The following is a 12228-nucleotide window of genomic DNA, read 5'->3' on the forward strand; positions in this document are numbered from 1 at the left end:
TATTTCCATGCACTGTGCATTCGTGCTCTACATGTCATAGTATCCAATCAGAAGGAACCATGCTGCACTAGATTTTATTCATCACATTTCAACTTCGCATCAGACATGGTGGCAAAAATCGAGGATAAATGACTGAAAGCTACAAAGTTAACAAACTGCTCTGCGACTGAAACGTGACTGGTAGGAACCGCAGGTGTGAACGTCATCCAACAACAATAAAAAGAAACAAGCAGTCACATCTGGGTAAAACTGTGCTTTTGGGATTTGTACTTGGACTCGAAGTCATCAACATCATGTCTGATGTTGCCACTATAGTGCAGCCTTCATCATTTCATACAAACCGACGGTTTTCTCCGACAGGGGAAATCATTGATATCACTGCTATTTGCTTGTAGCTCCCGCTGAGGCCAGGTCGAGATCAAACATTCATCAAAGGTTCAAATAACAGGAGAAGTTTTCCACTTTTGATGGAAACATTCAAGTCATTTTGCAGTGCGGCCTGCCACCTTCAATCAGTCCTTCATGTGTCTGTAACTTTTCCACTCAAACGACCTTCAGCACATCCTGTGTTCACCTCCTAGAAGTGTAGCGCATGCTTCTATTCCTATACTCAAACTTCTTTATACCTGCATGTTTCCTACTCTTGAAGCCTCCAGGAGTCTGTCAGAGGCATTAATTCCCTCATGACAGCCATAGATGTATAGAAACCGGTCTGTATTAAAACACACATTCATACCTGAATACCTAACCCTAACATCCACATCTCTTCTTTTTCATCCGTCCATTGTTGTGTTCACAATCATCCTTTTGATCCGATGGCAGTCTGAATGCAGCACAGGCCACACGACTGTCAAACAAATGTCACAGCAGCTTGTGTTTCACCTTTATGTTCAGAATATCAGTGTGAATATGAAGCAAATTGGACCCAAATGGAAGCTTTTCTCTTTGTTTTTAACTGTGATCCAGTTCAGGAAACCCCATCACAAGTGTAAACACGGTGGTGGTACTTTATACGCAGCCAGCTTTCAGATCTGATAGTTTCCTTTTGTTAAAAACAATTACGTCACATTGCGACTTTAAAACTTAAGCTTTGAGCGGAAAATTAGGGGATTTGGAGCAAGACAAAGACGTGCAGATCAATATTTTTTGTTGCAGTAACTGCTGCAAAAGTAGGTGTTTTATCACTTTGAGGGTCCCGAATACGACACAAAGGAAGTGCACTTTGTATATTAATTCTAGAAAATCCAAATGAAATATCTCTAGTATAACACTCGTATACTTATACTACAATATGGGATAAAATCAGTTTACCCTGCAGATTCTGAACAGAAAGAGACGGACCACTGCTACTCTTCGGTTTTAAGGCCCAGTTTACCCAACACAGTTTTCAAGTGCAAACGTAAAACTTTGGTTGTGTCTGTTTACACTGGTGCTAAGAACTCCTGAAAATACAAGCTTCTGGAAACGGCTCCTGAAGTGGAACTTTTTGAGAACGCTTCTTTCCGTGGAAATGAGGGAAAACGCAACTTTTCTGAAAAACTCGGGCTCCGTCTTCGTGTTAACGGCGGAAACGCTGCTACTGCGCAAGCAAATAGTTCTGCACATGTGCTAATAGATGGACAATACCAACAATGACGGCCTCCAGAGTTTCATGACTCCCAGTCCGAATTCTTCTGGGACTTGGTAGTTTTATAGTTGAGTCACGGTAAAAACAAACCAACTTCGTTGTCTGTCCATACGAATGGCTGTATTATTGTTTATAGTGTATTTTTCTCTGTGTGGTTTCATAACATAAACAAATGGCACCCACTAGTGGCCCAACATGTAAACAGGCGTCGTTTTCAAAACGTTGCCGTGAAAGTGCGAAACTTTTCTGAAACGAAAATGCAAAAATTGTGTTCTCACTTGAAACGTCATTTAAACAAGGTCTAAAGTTGTGAAAAAAGGTGTAATTTAATGTTCCTAATGGGAATCTAATATCGAGACAAACTGGATTATTAGTTATTATGGTTTATAATAAATCCTTCGCATGGCCCAGCATCAGTCCCTTCAGTGGGCTGTGAGCCACACTTTGGGAATCTCTGCTAAATGATAAGTGGCTTATCATTTAGCATTGTGGGTAATGTGAGCTGAGACAGTGATGCAGTGACTCCCCGCTGCTTATAGAGCCTCAGTAGTTCCCGCACTGACTAACCTGCGCTTTAAACGTCTCTTACCTTCTCCCCTTGTTTCTTTCCCTCCTTGTCTTTCTCCTCTGTTCTCAGCACATCTTTTTTTTTCCTCCCTCATTTAAATCCACCATTCTTTTTTCTGCCGTTGTGTTTTCTTTCATTCTTTGGCACATTTTGCTCCCAAACCAACCCCACACCTCCTCCATCCATATGCAAACCCGCCCCTCCACCTCCCCCCGCCCACCCCCCCTTGCTTGCGTAGGCCTGGCCAGTGAGAGCGATGGTCAGGGCGAATCCGAGGTTCTGGATTGGTTACAAGACGTGGAGGAGGGCGGCTCTGATTGGTTAAACGGTTTCTTCACTTTCCTGTACGATCTGATAAACCCGCTGGACTCTCTGGAGGAGGAGGAGGAGCACAGTGCGCACGGAGGAGCTGGGGATGCCCAGGAAGAGGAAGAGGACGAGGAGGACGGGGACGAGGTGGCCGTCCGGAGAAGATCCAAAGATGACGGCAGTCAGGGGCAGAAGATTGTCATCGTGGGTCTCCACAACCAATAACCTCCAGTCTGCTGCAGCAGCCTGATAAACCCGGAACGCGCCTGGTTTCACAAGATCGACACTGGGCAGCAAAGTCACGCGGAGACTCGGAAATCCCTTTTCTTTTTTTTAAATAATGTTTTCGGTGTTATTCTTTTGTCCCTCAATTCCAAACAAATAATGGAAGGAAGATAAAATTATGTTTTCTACAAAAGTTATTAGGTAGTGACAAAAGTTAAACTTCTCACTTTCCCTCTCTAATCATATTTACTGTGTGCTGCAGTCGTGCCACAAAGTCAACCAATGAGGCCTTAAAGGGGGTAAACGGTCACCTCCAGTTGCATTGTTGGGCTGTCTACGGGCTGATTAACACAAGTAACATAATATATCCACTGTTACAACAGCAATTTGTTGATGATTTACTCCTATTTTATCTGAAAAGGACAAAGTGAGGTGTAATATGTGAGTCATTACCATTCAGAACAAATTCAACACATCGTGTGTGTAAAAACCGTTTTGTGACAAAGTATGGCCGTGGCTGGTCAGTAATAGTAATTTAAATCTCCTCTTTAAACTTTAGAAAAGAACAAAGTGAGATATAAAGATATGATTTTATTCTGGCTTTATGCGTCTATCGCCTTGAACCATTGGTTAGGATTAAATTACCTACGATTACCTTATAGCACTTTAACTCTGTTTGTTTGGACAAAACCTCCAGTTCAGTGTTTCTGATTCTGCAGTCTGAGGTTACTTACTTTGCTGTATAAAAGATAAATGTACTGGCACAGGAAAACAACCTTTCATTCATGGTTGAATCTTTTTAAAATGATTATTATTTAAATTATATTTAAATGTGTAAAGGAACAATTGTGTTTTTAAAGCACATTATTTGTTGTTGATAAACCAGATGTATATGGCACTTGGGCTTATATATTTATTTATTTTTTAGAATAAATATGCACAATACATTTAAAAAAAAAAGTTAATCCAGAACATTGTGCCATATTTGTTCTATGCCCTCAATAGGCTGAAAGAGATTCAATGTTTTGGTGCAAAATTCTGGGATAAATGTAATTGATTAAAAAAACATTTTTTCATGATAATATGAGTCAAAAATAACTTTAAGGAAAAAAAATCTTTGACTCATAAACTTGGAAATCGTAACCTCACTAACTGTAAAATATGAGCTTTTTTAATATGAAAATCTGGATGCCTTTGCATGCATGTCGGATGATCTAAATACTTATTTATTTCTGTTCGGTTTTTTTTAATACAAGCTTCAAATAAGTGTTTGTGCTATATCAACCCATCAGAATGAATCCATTTTTGTCAAATATGCAAAGCTCTGAAACAAAACTAAACACAAAAAACCCAAATCCTTACTTCAGGATTTTTTGCATATTCCCAACCTTAAAATTAAATAAGCAACATTTTTTAAGCTCGTTCGCTCAAATCCATTTTCTCATCACTCCTTCAATATTTTGTATAAATTCTAATTTTATATTCCTGCAAAATATCGTGCTCAAAATGTTACGAGGCAGAGAAAGCCCTATTTTTCTAACCAGTAACACTGAAAATGAAAGTCTCTGCTGTAGATGCATGCCGCGGGCCCCACGTGGGTTTATTTCCAGGTTAATTCAAATATAATCCCTCTCACATGACGGGACATCTTCTTTTTCCAGCAGGATCGGAATCAGAAAAAAGGAAATGCTTTACAAGACCTTTTATGAAAAAGCCAATTCCTCCACCTGGATTTGAAAATGATTCTCAGGAATGCAGTTTTCTGTGATACAATTCGGACCAATACAAGGTTTGCACAACCCACTGGACAACGGCCCGCTCCGCCATAGACGTCACAAAATGCAAAACGATTTGCACTCGGGACGGCCGAGCAGATGTCCAGTCTTTGCCATGGCTGTGTGGCATGAAAACTGAGGATTTCTACCGGAGTTTTAGATAATAAGCACAACTTTGTACATTCATCTTAAAGTTTAAGACTCTTTGTCCGATGTGTGATCCTTTTTGTACCTCCTCCGAGCTTTTGACCTCGATCTGCTTGGACTTTAAAGGGTTAAATAAATGAATGTGATTAGAGTGTACGTCACATCAGGGTGTGGTTGTGGTTGCCCAACAGGATGAACCTGATACCACTGAGACGATACAAAATGCTTCTTATGACGTCACAAGATGACTTGTGTGTGGTTTTCATGGTTTAAACTGTTAAAAACACAATTTGAAATTTGAAAACCTTTTTGCCTTCTTGTTTCAAGGAGTTTTGCGTTTACAGGGCAACGTTTTGGAAACGATGTCCGTTTACATGGAAACGGCTGAAAACGATGTGCATTTCATGTTGGGCCACAAGTGAGCGCTGTTGGTTGGTTTTGTAATGAAACCATACGCACGCACGCAGAGAACAATACGCCATCAACCCGTACAGTGGGAGAACACGGACATTCGTGTGGAAAGGCGGCCAAGTTGCAGTGTTCTTACAGGGACTGTCAACTGTAAAACTACGAAGCCCCAGGAGAATATAGAATAAAAGTTGAGTTTTCAGTGGCTCCAAGCACCGTTGTCGTGTAAACGGACGCCCAAAACACAACTGACATTTTCAAGCTCGAATTGGCTTTTAGCTTGAATAACCGTCTGTCATGAAATGCAGACATGGTGTCGAACAGAAGATGAGCGTTGGATTGGATTTGACATTTTCTCATGTATGTTTTAAAAAAAAAAATGGTGACATGAATGAAAGGCAGCCTGGACTGAACTCTGATTAGTTATTTTCTGAGCCGTCTCTCTTTGCACAGAGAAAGAAGGCAGCTCTCCGTATGTGAACACACGTTTCGTTTTACTTGTGATGAACACTGCAGAGTTAATCTCTGACCTTTGTCATGAAGCCATAGAAAGACTTTACAGTCCCGACAGATAGGAAACTTACTTTACTGCTCTTCTAAAGTGTGATAATTCTTGTACTTAAGTCGTTTGATGCGCCTCAGAATGCGCATTGTGGACTCTTTTGGATCTTACTTTTTACAGCCGTAGCACATTGTCTTGTCGTGCCTTGGTTTCCTTCTGCCTCTTTCCTCCGGGCTGCAGTGCCGACAGAAAGGTGCCACTTCTCACATGTGGCTCAAAATCTGGCAATCCAATATCGGAACCGAGTGTAATGCTTGACTAAAGTTGGATCCTGCCCCGCTGATCTGCAGTTAAAACCTCAATGATGTATATCAAAGCTTCAGGACCTAAGAAGTTAATGTTTCTGCTGCAGCTTAAGGTTGAGATTATCACCAAATTAGCATTTCTTGTAGGCTTAATGGTGTACAGTCTGGAGCTGGGGTAAATAGCTTAGGCAACTGCATTCAGACAAACTGACGTGAATGCAGGAAACAGATTGTGGAGGTTAAAAAGTTGAGTGATCCTGTAACTCTTTCTGTTGTCTGTGTGTAATCAGATGAAAAACCAGGAGTTGGAGCCAAGAGAGGTATCAGTGTGCAAACCAGTGCATGAGACTCTGCTGTGAGTGAGGTGATCCTTAATTGAACGCTGAGTTTTGGCTGCATGATGTATGGTAACTCTATTGAAGATTTGCAATATACATCTTGCAAAAGACCAAGTGAACTAATATCGTGCAGCCCGACTCTGAGTATTTATGTGATCGACTAAAAGCCTGTTTTATGACTAAACCGCTGTGCATTTGCATAAAACTCACCACAACGTTTTCAAGCGAAAAAAAAAGAACTTTCTTGGTCCGTTTACAGGACAGCGGTGCTCAGAGCTACTGAGAACGCAACTTTTTGAAAAATGCTCCCAGAGTTAAACTTTTTGAAAACGCTCCGAATCAAAGCCAAACATTGCTCTTATTGTCCATCTACTCATGCATGTGCAGAAGAACTCCTCACTGCGTTAGTCGTGCACACGAGCAGCATTTCCTCCGTCTACATGGAGATTGAGCCGGAGCGTTTTCAAAAAGTTGTAATTTCCCTGACTCCGCCTACCGCTGTTGTGTGAACAGACTCCAAAAACACAACGAGAAGTTAGTTTTTTCTTGAAAATGTCGTCGTGTCAACGGGACTTTTATAATAATATTTCCTAGAGACGTTTTGGTCTCATATTGGGACTAGTTTTAAGTTTGAATGTGCAAAAATGAACGGAGGATATTTTGAGTTTTTCCCCCCAGACAATAAAACAGAAATGCATGATGGCAGTCTTGCTGTGCATCAGTTTTCTCCTCATGCTGCCGTGTGGTGGTGTCTTAACAAGCGAGTGAATCTGAGCACGGCCGTTTTCACATGCACCAAACAGTGTTGTTGATCTCCCAGAAACCTCTCCGACCAAGGATGTGGGCTTGAAGCTCCGGGAGGCTCTAAAGCAGCAGCTGGCCATCATCCACGAACGCGTGGAAGCCAAGAAGCTCGCAAAGCTGGCTTTGGCTGAAGTCAGGGAGCTGCTGGCTAAAGAGGAGGAGGAGAAGGAGCTGGAGCTTGGGAGGAAGGAAATCTCAGCCAGAGTGAAGGAGAGGGTAGCCACCAGGCTGAAGGAGGAGGAGGAGAAGATGGAGAAAGAGCAAGTGCAGAAGGCCCTGGAGAAGCTCCGGAAGGAAAAAACGAAGGAGTCGGAGAAGGAGGAAGAGGAGGAGGACGAGGAGGAGAAGGATGATGATGAAGGCGGGGAGCAAAAGTCCAAGAAAGGAGAGGAGAAGTCTGAGAAAAAAGGAGAGGGAAGGAGAAGGAAACATCGAGCTGAGCGAGCAGAGAGGAAAGAAAGAAAGAAATGATATCGGAGGTGATGTTTTCAGCGTCCTGCAGATAAGCCCCGGTTGTCGGTGTGAAGACGAGTTGGGAGGGAATTGAATCACACTTGCCAGGATGTTTACTGAAGCGCTTGGCTCAGGCTCAGTTTCTTCTCTATTCTGGAAAAACAAACTTGAGTTTGGAGTCGAGCAGAAGTAAAAAATTACATTTCTAAAATTACAACACTCGTGTTACTGGCTCCAAAATAAGATTTTTAAATGCAGTTTAGTTACTGTACGGTTGCATTTCAGTCACTAAGGTGGGACAAGATACTGATACACGCACATAATCAATTCAGAAAAGGTAAGAATTGATCATTTTTGTGCTCAAAGGTTTTCAAGGAAAAAGGAAATTTTCCAGACTTTTCCCCAATTTTATGCCATAAATATTCCATGTTGTGCAGCTTGTGTTTCTCATCCTGCTACTAGCAGAAGAGTAAAGTAGTGTAGCTACATTTTAGGTTTATGCATTAACCAGCTTGATAGGTTTAGGGGAAATAGAAGGGCACTGACGAGGCACTGAAAGCAATATTACTGTGGTGTACTTCAATGTCGATGAAAATTAGATTTGACTCTCTTGCAGGACTATTTCAGTATTCACCTCCCCGATGATGTAAACATGTGACTGTGAGTTTTTCTTAATTGAACATATCTTTTTTTTCTTTTATCAATAAAGTTTCTGGATCCATGTAAAGTGCCTTTTTTTTTGTATATACCTTTGTCTGTCACGAGATGAACAAAACGACAAAATACTGCACTGCTGACCTCACCTGTGGTTGATTTCTTTTAATTCTCTGAACAATACAAGGCTCCACCACACCTCATTTTTAGACCGGCACACCGAGTCCTCATATACAACAACTGTTACAACATTGTTGGCGCTCAATGGGGAAAAAGGCAGATGCTTTTGTCTGAAAGGGACAAGCCCACTTGTAAAAAATCGGGTTAGTCTTTGCCCTGGGAGGAGGGTAGAGTTCATACAGTCATTCCTGTGTTTCACTCGGCAAACTTACTCTAAGTCCTAATGACGCAGTGACCTCGGGCCACTGATGTCTGTTCCCTAATACACCTTGACAACGCCAGCAAAGGAAACCCAAGCCTGTGTTTGAATGATTTTATAAATGTTTTGGGGGAATCAGGGGTGTCAAACTCATGTTAGTCCACATACGGCTTAGTGGGAGTGAATCAGACCAATATAACGGCTGCATAATAAACTTTATTGGACCCTGTAGACGGCCGGCTTCGGCCCCTGGGCCACAGGTTTGACACCCCTGGTGTAAATGATGCACAAATGTTCATCTTTGTCCATGCACTGTGCTTTATACCTATCGCTATGTCTTTAGAGGTATGTCTACAGTCACAGTCTAAACCAACTGCACACACAATGTTCCATGTCTCCCCTCCAACAACTGTGCGTGATCCCATGTAGGACTGAAGGAGAAGGCCGTTGTCGTCACCACGCGCCGCGAGGAGACTGCTGCACCCACACCAACACCAGAAGGTAACGAACAAGTCGATCTGCTCACGGCCGCGCCAGAAACCGCTTCTAAGTAGAAAACGAGGGTATTGTGTGGTGACTGATACGCCTTCAGAGACACGATAGAAGATTCTGTTTTTTGTCTTTAAAGGCTCTGATTATATCTTCAATATGCCTCGGGGGCAGAAATGGAACTTAGATTTGTGTTTTTGTTTTTTCCACGAACTTGATGAAACTTGTATCTAATTATGAGTTATGGGGGAGGAGATATTTACTCATGCCTATAAATTACTAGATTTAATACACACACATTATAAATGATTGTGGGGCTTAATGATTGAGATAACTTAACCATTACAACTTGGATTCCAACCTGAACCTCAAAGGTAATTTGTCCCTAAAAATCAACATGTCTATAATAAAATTTTTAATGAAGTTCTTTAGTTTGACCCCACAAGTCTGAGTGCTGCCAGATGTGTGCCTCTAACACTCGGACTGGAAGAAATTCAAAGTTTTAAGACATTTTTCAGTTCGGGAATCACTTCAGTGTAAACTAGTTTGTTGTAAAATGTTTGCTACATGCCAAAGAAATAGCAAAGAGGGAGAGCTGTGCTGGAGTCAATAGCATTTTATCCTGCTGCAGTTGGTTTTAATACATTAATCTGATATATTGGTGTGTGCCGTTCCTAAATGAATGCTTATTTTTTTCCCAGAGTCCCTAAATCTTGCATTGAAGACAGTTAATAGTCCTGAAAAGAAGATTTCAATAATCACTAGGTTGTGGAGAAAATCCTTGAAGCTCATTTATTAAATGGAAACTGCTGCCTTTTGTGGTTTTAAACCAAGAGTATTTCCACTGTTATTAAACCACACATTTGATTGTACTGTTCTTCAGCTTCCAGCCATTGGGAATGCAGTTCTAGATTCATTGTGAAGGTCAAATCCGTGAATTTTGCCCGTTTGTCCTCAGATGTCGTTGAGCCCGACCCCGCTCCCGTAGAGGAAGTGATCGAAGCCGCTGTGGCAGAAGACACCGCTGTACCGCCACCAGGTACATTCATGTGAATCTCTGTGTGTTTCTGTCCCCCTTTCTTTTTTTTTTATTCAGCTCAGTACATTTTAATATACTAAACATTTTTCAATCACCACAGATCTATGTATCACTCTTTATAACCCATATCGGCCATGATGATGATATATGAGATAAATGAACACTCAAGTGTATAATGTTGATTGTGGTGCATGGAGGAAAAGTAAGGCTGTTCAGTCAGACTTTTCTTATATGCAAATGTTTTTTTTTAATCATAATTATCACAGTTGATCTTTTCCAGTTGAGCACACTGCAGTTCACCATCATTCACATGTTTATTTCTAACAGTGCTGGGTGGATATTGGGCAGCACAGTTGATGTCTATTCAATTCAGTCTTGATTTTAAAAGTTTTACATAATTTTCCTTTATGCGATCGTATTTCTAAAAAGGTTTAGTTAACATGAATCTGTTTTATTTATTTCTAGTAGATCATAGACAGGTGAGAAGTGTAACCCACACACGTTTCAAAAAAGCTTGAATAGGGCCATAGAAAAATAAAAGGTGGAAGCACATATTGTAATTTAATATAATTTGTATAATTTGACTTGTTGTGTAACCTGGTTTCCTGGTTTAGTCAGTCGGTGATGGATGTGTGTATACATGAATGAGAATCTATGTAACTCTCTGTGTCTCCCCTCCAGAGCCTGAACCTGAGGTGGTTGCATCTGAGCCTGAGCCTGAACCAGAACCTGAACCAGAACCTGTGGAGGCTGAAGAGGTCCGTAGAGATCAGATTAAATAATATAGAAAGTGTCCTGATTTACTACTTTTCTTTTAAGCCTTTAGACAAGCCTAAACCTGTTGATGTACTTCTCCTCAGGTGATTGAGGAGGATCCAGAAGTGCTGGAGGAGGAGGAGCCTGCTGCTGTGGAGGAGGATTTACCCCTGCAGGCAGTATGTGCTCCATAATACTCAATAATGCTAAATGTAAAGTGCTTTTTACATGAAGAAATTATTGGACTGCTTCCAACATTTGCCTGTCATAAGAAAAAACACTAGTACATTAAAATACTGCAACAATCATTGAAAACCAGCTCTGTACACTCCTGTTTCGTATTTCTAACTTTCTGACGGTGTTGCAGGATCCTCCAGTCGAGGAGCCAGCTGTAGAGGAGGTTGCACAGGAACCGGTAGCAGAAGAGGCGGAGGAGGCCGTCGAAGAAGCGACGCAGGAGGTCGAGGAAGCCGTGCAGGAGGAGGAGGAGGAGGCGGCTGCCGAGGAAGCCCCCGAGGCCGCAGAGGAGGAGAGCGTTAATGCACCAGTAGAACAAGAGGAGGAGGCCCCTCCAGCTGAAGAGGAGGTAGCGGCGGCTTCAGAGGACATTGTGGAGGAAGCAGTGGCGGATATGGCAGAGGAAGAAGCTGTGGAAGAGGAAGCAGCAGCAGTGGAGGAGGAGCCCGCCGTGGAGGAGGAGCCCGCCGTGGAGGAGGAGCCCGCCGTGGAGGTAGAAGCAGCAGCCCCGGAGGATGAGGAGGCACTCCAGGAAGCAGAAGAGGCAACCCCAGAGGAGGCCGCAGAGGAGGCTCCCATGGAGGAGGCAGTCCAGGAGGTAGAAGCAGCAGTAGAGGAAGAGGAGGAGGAGACTGCTGCTCCTGCTGAGGAAGAGGAGGCTACTCCAGCAGAGGAAGAGGAGGAGGAGGCTGCTCCTGCTGAGGAAGAGGAGGAGGAGGAGGAGGCTGCTCCTGCTGAGGAAGAGGAGGAGGAGGAGGCTGCTGAGGAAGAGGAGGAGGAGGCCGCTCCTGCTGAGGAAGAGGAGGAGGTTGCTGAGGATGTAGCCGAGGAAGAGGAGGCTGCTGAGGAGGTCGTAGAAGAAGCAGTTACAGAGGAACGAACAGAACCGGGTAAAGAAGAAAGATGTTGCGTTAAAGGTTGTAGTTGTGATGAAGCTCATAGTTTAAAATGCTTCAATTCTTCTCTCAGTCACAGAAACGGTAGAAGTAACACAAGAGGAAGAGGAGGCAGTAGAAGAAGGTGAGTATACAAGACATAATAAAACAAACTAAGTGAAACAGGAAGCCCATTTATAGTGGATGCTTATGTGGATCTTCTTTCTCCACAGCAGCCCAGTTTGCTGAGACAGAAGAAGAGAATCTGGACGAGCCCACAGGTACACACCAGCTTCAGCCCACTCCACATTGTTCTTACCCTCCCACACATACAGTAT

General features: G+C 42.6%; 1 protein-coding gene across 6 annotated transcripts in view; it reads left to right on the forward strand.

Annotated features, from left to right (window-relative positions):
- Positions 1–12228, forward strand: part of asph (aspartate beta-hydroxylase) — a 30250-nt gene that overhangs the window by 15354 nt on the left and 2668 nt on the right. For 5 of the 6 annotated variants that reach the window (XM_080484432.1, XM_080484434.1, XM_080484430.1 and 2 more), the window contains 7 exons: positions 8924–8995; positions 9942–10022; positions 10704–10780; positions 10883–10957; positions 11146–11905; positions 11985–12035; positions 12124–12171. In XM_080484432.1, the coding sequence (XP_080340558.1) occupies positions 8924–8995; positions 9942–10022; positions 10704–10780; positions 10883–10957; positions 11146–11905; positions 11985–12035; positions 12124–12171 (1164 nt within the window). The remainder of the gene's footprint in view (positions 1–8923; positions 8996–9941; positions 10023–10703; positions 10781–10882; positions 10958–11145; positions 11906–11984; positions 12036–12123; positions 12172–12228) is intronic. The other variant, XM_080484431.1, reaches the window with a different exon arrangement.

The sequence above is a fragment of the Lipophrys pholis genome (genome assembly GCF_963383615.2).
Source record: "Lipophrys pholis genome assembly, chromosome: 1".
NCBI classification, from domain to species: Eukaryota; Metazoa; Chordata; class Actinopteri; order Blenniiformes; family Blenniidae; genus Lipophrys; species Lipophrys pholis.